The sequence below is a fragment of the Pipistrellus kuhlii genome, unplaced genomic scaffold (genome assembly GCF_014108245.1).
Source record: "Pipistrellus kuhlii isolate mPipKuh1 unplaced genomic scaffold, mPipKuh1.p scaffold_m20_p_4, whole genome shotgun sequence".
NCBI lineage: Eukaryota > Metazoa > Chordata > Mammalia > Chiroptera > Vespertilionidae > Pipistrellus > Pipistrellus kuhlii.
The window spans coordinates 44,812,527-44,827,025 of NW_023425540.1; the positions used below are offsets into that span (position 1 = coordinate 44,812,527).

At 34.0% G+C, this 14,499-nt stretch overlaps 1 protein-coding gene across 1 annotated transcript in view; it reads left to right on the plus strand.

Moving 5' to 3' along the window:
- Positions 1–14,499, plus strand: part of ADGRV1 (adhesion G protein-coupled receptor V1) — a 423,988-nt gene that overhangs the window by 16,391 nt on the left and 393,098 nt on the right. The window contains exons 2-7 of the mRNA XM_045571582.1: positions 4,374–4,558; positions 6,803–6,952; positions 8,353–8,448; positions 9,439–9,543; positions 11,735–11,848; positions 13,737–14,302. Of these exons, the coding sequence (XP_045427538.1) occupies positions 4,374–4,558; positions 6,803–6,952; positions 8,353–8,448; positions 9,439–9,543; positions 11,735–11,848; positions 13,737–14,302 (1,216 nt within the window). The remainder of the gene's footprint in view (positions 1–4,373; positions 4,559–6,802; positions 6,953–8,352; positions 8,449–9,438; positions 9,544–11,734; positions 11,849–13,736; positions 14,303–14,499) is intronic.

A 14,499-nucleotide genomic window follows, 5' to 3' on the forward strand; every position in this document is an offset into this window, starting at 1 on the left:
TAGCTCTTTATGGCTGTAATAACTTTATTTCCAGATTTTGCAGGAAACTGGTTCAAGATAATTCCCATTACCCTGAACCCAGCAGTAGAGGAAATCTGCATTATTATGTTTAAGCAGAAGTCTCAGAATTATGTTTTGTTGACTTTGATTGGCCCATCCCTGTGCATATGTTGGAGCTAAGGACCATATCTTATGGGCCTTTGTGTCCTTGAAGATTAGCACAGGGTGTTACACAATGTAGAGTAGGTGCTAAGTATACAAATATTATACTAAGATGTAAGCTACTCTTCTGAAAGCAACTGATTTGTATTGTAGGAGCAATTCTAATATATTCTTTTTTTCCTTTTTATTATTTATTTAAATTTCTTTATTGATTAAGGTATTACATATGTGTCCTTATTCCCCTATTTTCCCCCATCCCCCCCATCGTGCTATTCTTAATTTTAATCCCCCCCCACTCCCCCAGAATGGTAACTTGTTGGGTAGGCTGAATATGATTACTAGAATCCAAGAACCTAAGACTTTGTGCCTATATGCTATCAGGACTCTGTCAAAATTTCATGGTATAATTTAGGAAGTAAGAAGTAAAGTAATCTAGATCTCATATTTTGCTTGAATAAAATAAAAGATCTATTAGAGATAAAAGATCTATTATCAGGAACACTTTTTATTTCATTTGAATCATACTGAGCAAGAGGTGGAGGTGTGAGAACATGGATGCTAGTTGGAAATTAGAGGGCTAGAGTATTGGAATATCATGCATTACAGAGCTGAAGAATGACACAGTACTGCTAAAATTATTTTTTCACGATTGTGACAGAATATGAATTAAGCATATTATGATTTTTAAATATAGTTTGAAATTTATTTTATAGAGGTTCAAAATAGGTGGTCTGATGGGTTCTGCAAAACTTTTATTAAATCTAATGAGAGAAAAAGTGACCTGAAACAGATATAAGATTTAAGTATTATGTCATTTACTAATACCTAGTCTTCTGAATTTAATAGAGTTCCAAATAGTAGATTTTTAGTATGATAGAGGAAAATTTCCCTAGTTACTCCGAAAGAGAAACGCGTTTATATAATTATGCCTGTTTTCCAATGGGAACTTCACCTTCAAAGCTTTTTCTTCATCTTTTAATTTCCATTGAATGCCAGCTTTGCCTCAACAACGTTTCTTAAAGTTGAAAGGATGAAAGCAGAGGAGATTCAATTATCAGTGATGTCACTGAATTTGAGGCTTTTCCAATCATGCCTGTCTGTTCATTTTGTATAGTCCCAGAACTCACTGATGTACACCAATTTAAAATAAATTTACTGACTTAACCACAAGATCTTGGGGCTCTAATTGCTTGGGAAACTGCAAGAATACACCATTTGAATTCATTGGTCCTGACATTAACAGATGCTGTTAAATATTTAAAGTAGTCAAGAGAACTAGCTTCAGTTAAAAAAAAAAAAAAGAATAGTAAGGTGCAAACTTTTAGGAGACTCATTATTATGCAATTTTATGGTAGTTTTGATTATTGTGCATGAGTTTAAAATATTTGAATTATTTAAAATGTAGAGCATAAATCTATATTATTCATGAGGGGTATGTATGATTTATATGAATAAAATGTAAGAGGCAATATAGTTTGGTTATTGGGTAGAGTCTAACGGTGGACTCTGGGGTTCAAATCCTGCCTAGCCGCTTACTTAACTAAATAAGACTGTACGTGTTCATCTGTTTTTCTTAGTTTCTTCATCTATAAATAGCGTAAATTTTGTACCTTCTTCACAGAGTTTAAATGTGTTATTATGTATAAAGTACCTAGGACAGTACTATGTAAGCATTTGCTGTTCTGATTACTATATGTAGGTCATTATAAATTTTCTGTTGAATATATGTAGTCTTAAAATGCAATATAGTAATATGTAGAAAAATATATGAGGAAGTCTACAGGAAGTTCAAGCATATTGCATTGAAAAATTCAGTAGTTGACTTAAATCTACACTCTTTCTCACACTCTGGGACAGTGTATTTCAATGTGTATCCCAAGGATCAGTTGTATTGGAATCACCCAGATTGCCTGTTAAGTGGGGATTCCTGGACCCCACCCTAAACTCACTGGATCTGAATTTCTGGGTGAGAGAATAAGAATTCTGACAAAGGTCTAAACTGATTCTTATCCAGGTCAAACTTGGAGAATTTATAATCCCAGTTATTCATGATTACCCCTTTTCATGCTGTAACTCACTTTTACTCTTTTCTCACTTAGAACTTTTTCTGGTATCTTATTTCTCTCAGCTCAAGGTTCTATCACATCTCATATTCAAGGAATTGGGATTGTTTCTTTTGAAAATCACAATGGACTGAAGTTGATCTTTCTAGTTCATTGCTTTTTCACTGTTTGTCATAAGTGAAGTGTGAAACCATTCTGGCCCTAAATTCCTCAAAAAATCTTCTTCAGTTGTCTTTAGAACTGCTCCCAATTGCCTGTTTCACCCAGATTTTTCCTTTTTTCCTTCTCTTTCTCATATTTTCCACTTCCTTTCTTTCTATAAATGTTCCTGGCTTAGAAGTCAAGGAGGAGTTTGAAGCTGGTAAGGGAGACCTTTTTTATTTCTTGCCAGTTCCTTAGCCCATGTCAGGCTTTCTTAGAGAGAAGGTACAGTGTAAAAAGTGACCTAGTCCTCCAAAACCTCTGTCCCTATTGGCCTGTGTCTTTTTCCTGGACTCCATCTGAACTCTGCATCTCTGTCTATGGATTTTGCTGCCATTAGCATGTGAGACATGAAGCAATCTCAGACTACAACGTTTGAATATATTTGACTGAGAAAATTTCATTTAAACCTTAACATATGTCAAAAACTTCCTTATTTTGTGGTTCCTAAATATAAAGCCATGTATTGCCACGTGGAAATAACCACATACATAAAATTTTAATTATCTCTTGACTAAGGTAAAGATTAATAGGAAGTTGCATATGAGCATAACCAATGGACACAGACAGTAGGGGGGTGAGGGCATATGCTAGGGGGTGGGAGCGGCTGGGAGAGGTCGATGAGGGGAATAGGAGACTCATGTAATATTTAAACAAGAAAGAATTTAAATTAAAAAAAGATTAATAGGAAGCATTTTTTGGCTTATACTTAGAGTTCGGAATACAACTCCCCTTTAAAATGCATGAACTTGTTATGTTCGTGTGACTGATCACATAATCCATTGGAATCTTAATGATCCCTGAGATAAATTGTTCACATTTTTAGAGGTACATCTACATTACAAAACAGCAGGGCTTTTCAAGGGGCCACTACACTGTTGTGCTTTTGAAAGCACTTGAGCCACACAGTGCTGAAAGTAGGAACAATATTGATGACTCACAAACATGCACATTGTGGTAAGAAGAAAACAATAGAAGTTATAGAAATGCACACTTTGCCAAATTTGCTTATTTTTAAAGCAACATGGAAGTTGCATTAGTATTTTAGTTGCTAAAATGGGAGAATTTTGAGTTTTTTGAAAAAATTAGCATTTACTTGTAATAACTAAAAACTTAAAAAGCAGACTCAAATAAGACAAATTTAAGGAAAAAGTAGATACAACAAAGAAGTCAATTTATTTATAGAGTTTAAGTTTAAACTGTTTTATATACCTGTTTCAAGAGTTCTCTCATATTTACTTGATCAAATAAATAGACAAGTAAGTTTGATTAGGATTATTGATTCATTCAGTAATTTTTAAAATTTTTGCTTGTATTTTAGTTTCATTTGGGGGGAAGATGGGCTTTAATTAAGTTTTCATGTTGCTACTTATGTTTTTCTGAGAATAAATTGGAAGGTCATTTTTGTTGTTGTTATTGTTGATCTTCACCCGAGGATATTTTCCCATTGATTTTTAGAGAGAGTGGAGGGGAGGTAAAGAGACAAAGGGAGAAACATCGATGTGAGAGAGACAGACACATCAATTGGTTGCCTCCCACATGAGCTTTAACCAGGGCCAGGATGGAGCCTGCAACTGAGATATGTGTCTGTAGCTGGGAATCGAACCTGGGATTCTTCAGTCTGCAGGCCAATGCTCTATCAACTGAGCCAAATTGGCTAGGGCTGGAGGGTCATTTTTTTAAATAAACTAAATTTGATAAGTAAGTTTAAGGTTAGTTATCTTGATATATATAAGATAAAGAATAAAACATAGTTATGAATAGTAAAAGGAATCATAGAAGAATTTGTGATTTTTAGTTTATTTCTGTGATCACATATTTGAATTGATGGCTATATTTATGTCTTAGTGGCTTACTAACTCTTCACTGTGTTTCTATTTGTAGACAACACAGTCAAATGAAAATGTATTATACATGTTTTGTGAACAAATTTTTTTTCTCCCATAGGGATGCCCTCTGCATCTTTATTCGTAAACCTTCTCTCAGCTTTATTCATCCCTTTTGTGTTTGGAGAAACAGAAATAAGGTTTGCTGGACAAACAGAATTTGTAGTTAATGAAACAAGTACAACAGTTATTCGTCTTGTCATCGAAAGGATAGGAGAGCCAGCAAATGTCACAGCAATTGTATCGGTAAGAAATGATTGTAGTTCTATTCTTACTGAAATATATATTAAATTTCTTAGTTTCCATGACAAGAATTTTTTTAACTGAGATTCTGAGTAGTTTGATCATGATAAATGATTTGCATATACACTGTTCCATTTATACAGGTTTATGGAGTGCTCCAAGGTGGCGTGTGTGTTTGCCAATAATGGTATTTTAAAGATACAGACTGAAAAAGAAGAAGATATAGACTGATTATTTTAAAATGTTCATGTTTATTTTAAAACAAATAAAACAAAAATATCAATAAATATTTCTAAGTAAAAGAATATCTTATTTTGGGTAATTTGGATTCTAGTTGTCTGTGCTTGGAAATACTATCTGTTGTCAGGTGGCTTAAGTAAACATATGAAGTATTTAAAAGTAGAAAAAAAGCAATTAAAAAACCTTTAGTTGTGTCACAGCTCTCTTTCTCCTCTTTTAGGAGAAATTAGGTAGGTCAGCGTATGTTGAAATTAGGTAGAATTTGTTAAACTCTTACACACGGTTTGACTATTGGATGGTTTGCATGTGCATGTTGTGTTTATGTTTAACCAGAAAGTACTGCTGTATGACCTCATATTTGAGGCTCAAAATGCTTAAGATTTTTGTTTTCCAAAATAAGTTTTTAAGCAGTAGGTTATATGATCACATTCTGAAAAATGTGAAGAAGGACAAAGGGAAAAACTACATATGCAGCAAATCTAATACTATATTTTGTGCATTGCTTCTACTTTTTAATTTATTACATATATGTAGATATTTATGGAGTCCATTTTTTGTTTGAATATATACTATACTTGGTAATCTTGTACATATAATTTTGCTTGTATTTTAATACACTTTTTGAGTTGGTCTATTATTTTCTCAGCTTTTCTTCATAGAGGTGTCATCATTTCCCAATCATTCCTCAACTATTTTTCATTGTGGTTGCTGACGGTTTGTGTTGTTATAAATGTTGCTTTAATGAAACTATTTATATACGTATTGATTTTTGTGTTTTTTTAAAATATATTTTTTATTGATTTCAGAGAGGAAGTGAGAGGGAGGAAGAGAGATAGAAACATCAATGATGAGAGAGAATCTTTGATCAGCTGCCTCCTGCACACCCTCCTTTGGGTATTGAGCCTGCAACCCAGGCATGAGCCCTGACTGGGATCGAACCACAACCTTCTGGTTTATGTGTTGATGCTCAACCACTGAGCAACACTGGCTGGGCAGATTTTTGCATATTTTGGATTGTTAAAAGATTTTTTGGGTTAGGTTACTATGTTTTCAGCTTTGTTTCAGTGGCTCTTGATATTATTTTTTAAATGACTGCCATTTTTTTATATTACATTATTAGAACAACTTTTCCCTGAGCCTTCGAAACTTCCTTAGATGAAGTATTTAAAACTTCGTTATAAATGAAAACTAGAGCTAGACTAAAATTTGCCTACCTATATCCTTTACTTTTTATTTGTATTACATCATAGTTTATTTTCTAGTAGCAATGTTGTTCATTTTGAGTTATTTAGCAAAAGAAATCTCATTTAGATTTGCACAAGAAGCTGCTGCTTTATAATTTCATAATCATTGCTCCCTTGAGAATCTTATTAGCGATGCTGATATTACAGAATGAGGTCTTAAAAAGTTAAGGAAAAGCTTATAATGACTAATATGTTTGGAATGCTAAAAGACTTGGGTCTTTAATTTTTCTAATGTATTTTGACAAGCTACTTTTAACCCTTCACTGGGAGAGTTTTAGCTGCTGTTTGTCTTGTTAGGTTTGCTGTAATTCACTTAGATCAATCAAGAGGCAGAGAAAAAACATTTACATCGTACTTTCCTTTATAGTTATTACTACTTTTCTGTGAAGTAATTTCTTTACTTTCCAGAGCATAAGCAAATGTTTTTGTGTAGCATCATTTCTTTTTATAATGTCTTTTAAGGTGATTATTGGTTGTTAAATATTTGCCTTTGTACATCTTATCTGTAAATATAGTGTCACTTCACTGGGGCGGTGGGGGCTTGCCCAGGGTGAGGATTGCTGCAGAGGGAAAGAGGGGTCAACTGAGGAAAAAGGAGATATATGTAAAACTTTAGACGATAAACAAAACAAAACAAAACAGAACAAAACATATAGTGTCACTTGATGATTCATGCTTTTCCCTGTTGATTGCTCCAGTTGGCAGCAGGTTTCCTTGTCCTAACTGCTCTGTGTAAGAACTGTCTGTATTTTACATTTGACAGCTGTATGGAGAGGACACTGGGGACTTCTTTGACACATATGCTGCAGCTTTTATACCTGCTGGAGAAACAAATAGGACAGTGTACATAGCAGTGTGTGATGATGACATACCAGAGCCTGATGAGACATTCATTTTCCTATTATCATTACAGGTAAACCCTCCTCACCCAAAACTTAAACCCATAAAAATCTTGTAATGCTTACAAACCTATTTCTCTAGAGATCAGCCAATTTAGCTAGTAAATTGTAGTTTTCATAGAAGCTAGAACTGAAAACCTCTTTAGCAATTCCACTGGCTGATTATTCCTCAGAAAATCTTCAACAGAGCCTGCAGCTAGTGTTTGGATCCATTCAGCTTATTTAGGAATTTCCATGACAGATGCTCAAGAAAACCTTGTCTTTCATTTGGCCCTTTTCTCTTTTACCCTTTCCGTGTTACCAGATGCACAAAAAAATGACCGTGACTTCTGAATTCAAAGGAGAAGCATAAAAAAAAAAATAAAAAAAAAAAAAAAATCAGGCATGGAAGTGGGAGGTCCCAATGCCTTTGAATAAATTCGGAGTATCTCTGGGAAAAATGCTTGAATTGCTTAAGGTTTAATTGCCCTTTATGGTTAATCTGTTAGGTTGAGGCAATGACTACTAACAATGCTGTTGTTTATTTTTCTAAAGGGCATTGAGAATTTTTTTAAATTATATTAGTATAAAACTTTTCATGAAAATTATACTTGAAACACTCAGGTTTTACTTTTGTACAGTCTTTTTTTTTTTTTTTTTTTTTAAATATTCCTGTATGCTGTTGCTGAATAATGAGAAATGTTGCAGATAAATCTTATATTTATTAAAAAAGTTATTTTAATATCTTATTATTTTTTAAAATATATTTTTTTGATTTAAGAGAAGAAGGGAAAGGGAGAGAGAAATAGAAACATCAATGAAGAGAGAGAATTAATAACTGGCTGCCGTTAGCATGCCCCCCACTGGGGATTGAGCCAGCAACCTGGACATGTGTCCCTGACCAGAATCGAACCTGGGACCCTTCAGTCTGAAGGCTGATGCTCTATACACTGAGCCAAACCAGCTAGGGCTTAATATTTTATTTTAATTTGATTCTGATTTATGAAATAACTAATTATCAAATTTCAGCATCTTCTAAAGTATAAGAAAAATAATTATGTTTGAATAGAATTTAATACTGCTTACTTTATTCTCTGTCACATCAGTAATGACATTAGAGTAATTATAATACATGTAATATTACTAGCTAGTGATTACTTATAATTATAATGATTTATATAATATTTTAATAGTTCTTAATTATTTCCAAAACTTTTTTCAAGAATTCTTGCTAGGAATTTTTTGCCATGTTGACTAAGTTTAAATGTAGTTTTTAAATGTATTTTTTAAATCTGTGCATTAAAAGTATTCTTGTATTTTTATTCACATTCTTAATAATTACTTAAAGACAGAAATTCTGTTAAAATGATTATTTTTCCTCTTATTTTTAAATTATTATTATTATTATTATTATTATTATTATTTTTTTTTAAAGAAACCTTCAGCAAATGTGAAGCTTGGATGGCCACGGACTGTTACTGTGACAATATTATCAAATGACAATGCATTTGGAATTATTTCATTTGACATGGTATGGTTACAACTAGATTATCTTGTGGTTGCTAGATAATAGTGTAATTTTTTGCTAATTGGTCATGATATTCTTGTTTCTAGCTTTGGTCCCAGGTCCATGACTATGTGGTCTCTCATTGGGTAGCTGCCCTGCAAGACTAAAATTAAACTAAGTAACTGTTAAGCTCACAGTAGTTGCTAAATAGGCTGACTTTGGTCCCCAGGATAGATCATGATTATATTGATGTGAAGACAACATTAATGATGATAATTGTAACTGCCAACGTTTACTGAACCTTCACTGTGTGTCCCGTACTAGGATAAGCACTTAGTGTGAATTGTCTCATTGAAACCTCATCATAACCCTTTGTGACAGGCATCCTACCTATTTATAGATGGGATGCTGAAACTCAGAGTCCTCAGGAGAGATGGGCGCCACTGCCCTCGTTAGTGTGCACCTGGCTGCTTCCCTCCTCCTCCTCTTCTATGCTGAGTTTCAGCCAGCCACGCCAGCACATTTCAGCATTGGAAGTCCTGGCTCTTTCTTTTGCTCAGTAATCACGTTCTGAAAAAGTCATTAGCACTTGTCTGCTTTTCAATGGCGAGCTGACCAATGAGGAAAATAGTGGTTGGGAGCAAGGCCCAGTGATTGTACCAGTGAGCTGCCCTGGTCCGGCGGTGAAACTCATTTTTGTGATCTCCTGTGCCCCTGTGAGCATTTGAATTTGCCATCTTTTGAGTAGATAATCGTTAGGATTCCTCAGCGGAACAGCTAGTTGATGCGAGAACCAGTTAAAAACGCACATTGTGTGCATGATAAGTTTTATGTTCCTTTTTTAAAAACCAAAGATGTTATTAGCTGCAGTAATTTGATGGTAGGAAATACCACATGCTTACGAGTACAATGGGGATGGATTTGTCTGCGGAAATGCAGTATTACTAAGGGAAGAGTTTGCAGCTTGGGTCCTACCTCTGCTCAGCGCCTGGTTGTCTTTGCTCTTCCCTGTAGCCTCCCTCAATCACAGTGCGGGAGCCCAGGGGCAGAAACGAATCTGTGCCTCTGACTCTCATCAGAGAAAAAGGAACCTACGGGATGGTCACTGTGACTTTTGAGGTACGTTTACTCTGAAAAAAGTTTAAGTGGTAACATTTTAGAGTTCATACCAGATAGCTATAATTTTAAAAGTCAAGGTTCTTGGTATAAGAAATATGACCCTTATAGTACACAAATGAGTGAGACCCTCAATAAAAATGAAATTAAATACTTTCATTACCTGATAAATTTCATGGTTAATATAAAAATGTTTTCCTTGGTTACTTGAATATACTGTGCTTACATGGAACACAATATACTACTTAACCATAAAATAGAATAGTAGTAATAATGTTACTTCTATACAAGTTATGGACCCTTTATGATGTACTCCTTCAAGGACATAAAATTTTTAAATGCCCATGGATCACTTAGGGTTATATGAAGTTATTTAATATGTAATCTTCCCCATTTACATTTTCTATTATTAAAAAATGCACTTAATGGATGGTGTTAAACATAGTTGCACTCCACTCTGGAAGTCTGTAGAAATTATAGCATTTGACATGAGTAAGATAGGCTGTGGGTGAGGTGTATTTCTTCTGGTGCTGGCTGTAACCATTCCATTTTACTGCTTACTGACCACATGCTCACCATTATTCTATTTGGTCATCATATTGCTGTTCTATGAGGTACATATTTAAATCTTCAACTAATTTTTTTATAAGACCCAAAACATGATCATATGCTATTTTCAAACATTAGCACCTTGGAAAGAAGTCTTGATAGCAGTTTATATCTTCATTATTAACTATAACACCAATAAATTGGGTAATTGGATTTATGTAACATAATTCTACTGAAGCATAGAGGAGCTTTACTTGTGCTTGTGGAGTCCTGCATCATATGGTGGTTGTGTTAATGACATAAGAGAATAAACTGGCATCAGGCAGTAATACATGAAAACATAGGCAATATTAATTAACACGTTAAGCACCCAGTCACTGGTGACTGACACTGTACTTTCCGTCCTGAAGACAAAACAGGCTGGGTGCTTACTGTGTTAAACATGCAAAAGTCTTTCGAGTTCTACAGAAGAAGCCTTAAGCAATATTTAATGTGCTTAGGAATAGGCGCTTGGATAATAAATTCTTGAAATTTTTTCTGATAATAAATATAGGAAAAGTGTGAAAAATTGTAGCAACGACATGGCATCATTAGGTACAGTGTTTTCAACTTCGCCGTGGATGTCTGAAGTTACTTTATTGGCTCTTAACTCTTGTGTTTAGTTGAAATATTACGGCTTACATTTGTGGAGCACTTAGTATTTCCATATACTGCTCTAGAGCTTTACTCTAAAGCTGTTTTCACTGCATGTAAACAGCAACTTTCTAGCATTCAGGCTCTTTCACACCCTTTTAAATTTTTTCTCCATAATCCTTATCTTCATCTCCCACATACACATTTATTATTTATTTATTTATTTATTTCATAAAAATGTAAGGTCCTGGTGGTTTGGGAGTTTGTCTTGTTCACTGTTGTATACTTACTACCTAAAAGAGGTCAGGCACAGAGTACTTAATACTTTTCAAAAGGAATGATTTTATTTAATCTTCACATCTAGCTTGTTATAAATTATTATGCCCACTTGAAAGATGAGGAAAAGGCTGCCTAGAGTTGTTAAATACCTTGCATAGTCCCTAGTGGAATTGGTATTTGACTCCATTACTTAAGAGAATTTACTAATTTTGAATAACTTCCTTTCAAGAAAAATGACATGTTTTTTCCCCCTCAGGTTTAATACAGTGGTTGGGCTAAAAGAGAAAGCTCCTAGACACTATGTAGTTTAATGTAATTATAGTTGAGATCTATAATTACAGGTCTTGACTGTTAATTTGAAGGGCAGACTCCCATTTGATTAGTATAATTTTTGCAAAACATCCTATATGATAAAGATGTAATATGCAAATGGTCATTATGCCATGAAGTGTAACAACTGATCTCGTAATGACTGGATCACGGATCAGCAGGAGGGTGGGGCAGTGAGCTACAAGCAGGTGGTGAAGAGCTATAGGAGGGGACAGGGCAGCAAGCTATAAGGGGGGGCAGAAAGGGTGGCGGGGGGAGCTACAGGAGGGTGGCTGTGAGCTACTGGCACACAGATTCATGCGTAGGGCTACTTGTTTTAAAATAAACTTCAGATTTTTGTCAGCTGACATCACAATAATGCTTTTTTACTCTTGTGAACTATTTCATATGTATTTCTTTACAGGTAGAGGGTGGCCCAAACCCACCGGAAGAAGATTTGAGTCCTGTTAAAGGAAACATCTCCTTTCCCCCGGGCATAGCCATAGTAGTTTATAACCTGACAGTGCTTGATGATGAGGTGGGATAATGTGAAATGTTTAAATGGGACAAGGACTCTGTGTTATGGACATATAGAGAACATTATGTCAAAGATTAAATTGTGTTCAGTATTTGAAATTATTCAAGAACACAGTCCTATGTAAAGTTAGTATATTGTGCCGGTCATGCTTTCTCTATAAAAAGCTCTTTTGGAATATATCTTTTAGTATTTCCCTTATTTATTTTATATTAAGTTGTACTGTGTATCTAAAAGCTGATGAACCTGAATATAATTGTCAACCACAAAAATCTAAGCATTTTGTAAATGCTCATGATTGATTTTATTAGTGATTTCAGTTTTGATCAGGTATAGTACTATTTACCCAGCATAAATATTTTACTATATATGCAAAGAAATTTTTACTATAGTTGATATTCTTTTGTTTTGGTATTTTAAATGTCCACATTCAGAGGAAGACTTTAGTTATTTTTACTTTTCACATTGAAATTACCAAGGATTGAGATATATGACTGCTAGTGAAAAAATGGGTTTGAATGATAATGTGCAACCATATCCACCATGAGCTAAAGAAGAGAAACTTTGACTTTTAACTTTAAAAAATCTTAGTATTGCCAGGGGAAAAAGAGGGAATAGCTGGGAATTTATAATCATCCCTCTACCTTCCTACAAAAAAGTTATGAAAACAAATCACAAGTTCCAAGAGAAGAAAGAAAAAAAAAACATTATTAGAAAAGAGTGTTTATCTTGAAATAGATGAAATATGAGGTAGCAGTATAACTAGTTTGTATTCTGGAAGTTAACAGAAACATTTTGCTTTTAGATCCTGGAACAGTGAAAATGTTATAATTTGGGGCAGTAATTAACTATACATTTTAATTGTAAATGTAAAAGCCCTTCTAAGGATCTAGTGTGCAACATGGTGATGATAGTTAATAATTATGGTATTATATACTTGAAAGTTGCTGACAGTAGACCTTAAGCATTCTCGCCACATATACAGAAGAATTAATTATGCGAGGTGATGGATGGATTATCTTGAACTTCGTAATCATTTGTCAATATAAGTATATAAAATCATCACATTGCAAACTTTAAATATAATTGTATTTGTCAATCATCCTCAATAAAGTTGGGGAAAAAGAGATCATCAATCAAGTCATATTTTATTTTCTATGATAAATAACTTTACCTCTTTCATTGATTGCTATTGATTGAGGTAAAAAATATTTTTTTCACTTTTATTCATAAAATATAATTTATAGTGAAGGAAAGCTCAAATAGCAGTGCAAATTGTCCCTAAGATTTCCATGCAGTTACAAAAAATATATCAGAGTATATATATTTTAATTTTAACAATGTCAACATTTTCCCCAGGAGTGACTCTTAATAGCTTGTTCTCCAGAGAGGCATGATGTTTTTTTTGGAAATCATATGATTGGTATCAAAAAACTCTTTATAAAGAAACAAGAATAAATAACATGGTTGAAAACTGATAATTGGCATGTGATGTTTAATGTAGTTTCTGGATTATTAAATAATTTTTGACATTGACTGTCGCTTTTGACCCTACTAGGTCTAATAAAACTAAGAATATATGTTCATTTTACTGTCAAATCTTTAGAGTTATCTAAAGATTGATCAAGGTTGAAAGACATTATACATATACTTCATTATCTGCTCACACCATTGCCTTATGAACTTTTCCTTCCCCATCTATAATATCACTTACTTTTAGAAAATATTTTATTAAGTGGACATGGAACAAGCCTTTCTATAGGCTCCCTTCAGTAAAATATTTTAAATTTTTATGTAATTGTATTGGAACATAGTGACTTTTTACACTTTGGTTTCTTTGCAGGTGTTTTAGTTACTGATGTTTTTGCCACAATTAATATTTCTTTGACAGGTACCGGAAAATGATGAAATATTTTTGATTCAACTTAAAAGTGTAGAAGGAGGAGCTGAGATTAACACTTCCAGGAGCTCAGTTGAGATCATCATTAAGAAAAATGATAGTCCGGTGAGATTCATGCAGAGCATTTATTTGGTACCTGAGGAAGATCACATTCTCATAATTCCAGTGGTTCGTGGAAAAAATGACAGTGGATATCCAATTGGATCTGATGAATATGAAGTTTCAATCAGTTACGTCATTGTAACTGGGAATTCAACAGCACATGCCCAGCAAAATGTAGACTTCATTGATCTTCAGCCAAACACAACTATTGTTTTTCCACCTTTTGTTTATGAATCGTACCTGAAATTTCAAATAGTTGATGACACCATACCAGAGATTGCTGAATCGTTTCATGTTGTGTTACTAAAAGATACCTTAAAGGGAGATGCTGTGCTAGTAAGCCCTTCTGTTGTACAAGTCACCATTAAGCCTAATGACAAACCGTACGGAGTCCTCTCATTCAACAGTGTCTTGTTTGAAAGGACAGTCATAATTGATGAAGACACAACCTCGAGGTATGGTTTATTTTAAACCCATTTCCACAATCACTTTATTGTATTATTCCAAGGTTTAATGTTTGTGGTGTTGGATACAACGCTGAACTCTTGAGAGTATGTGTCATTTCCTCCACCACGGTCTCATGATTTTCTCTTCTACTTTGGGAGTGATTTAAATATGCAAGTGAATTCCTACTATAGCTGTTTCCTAGGAC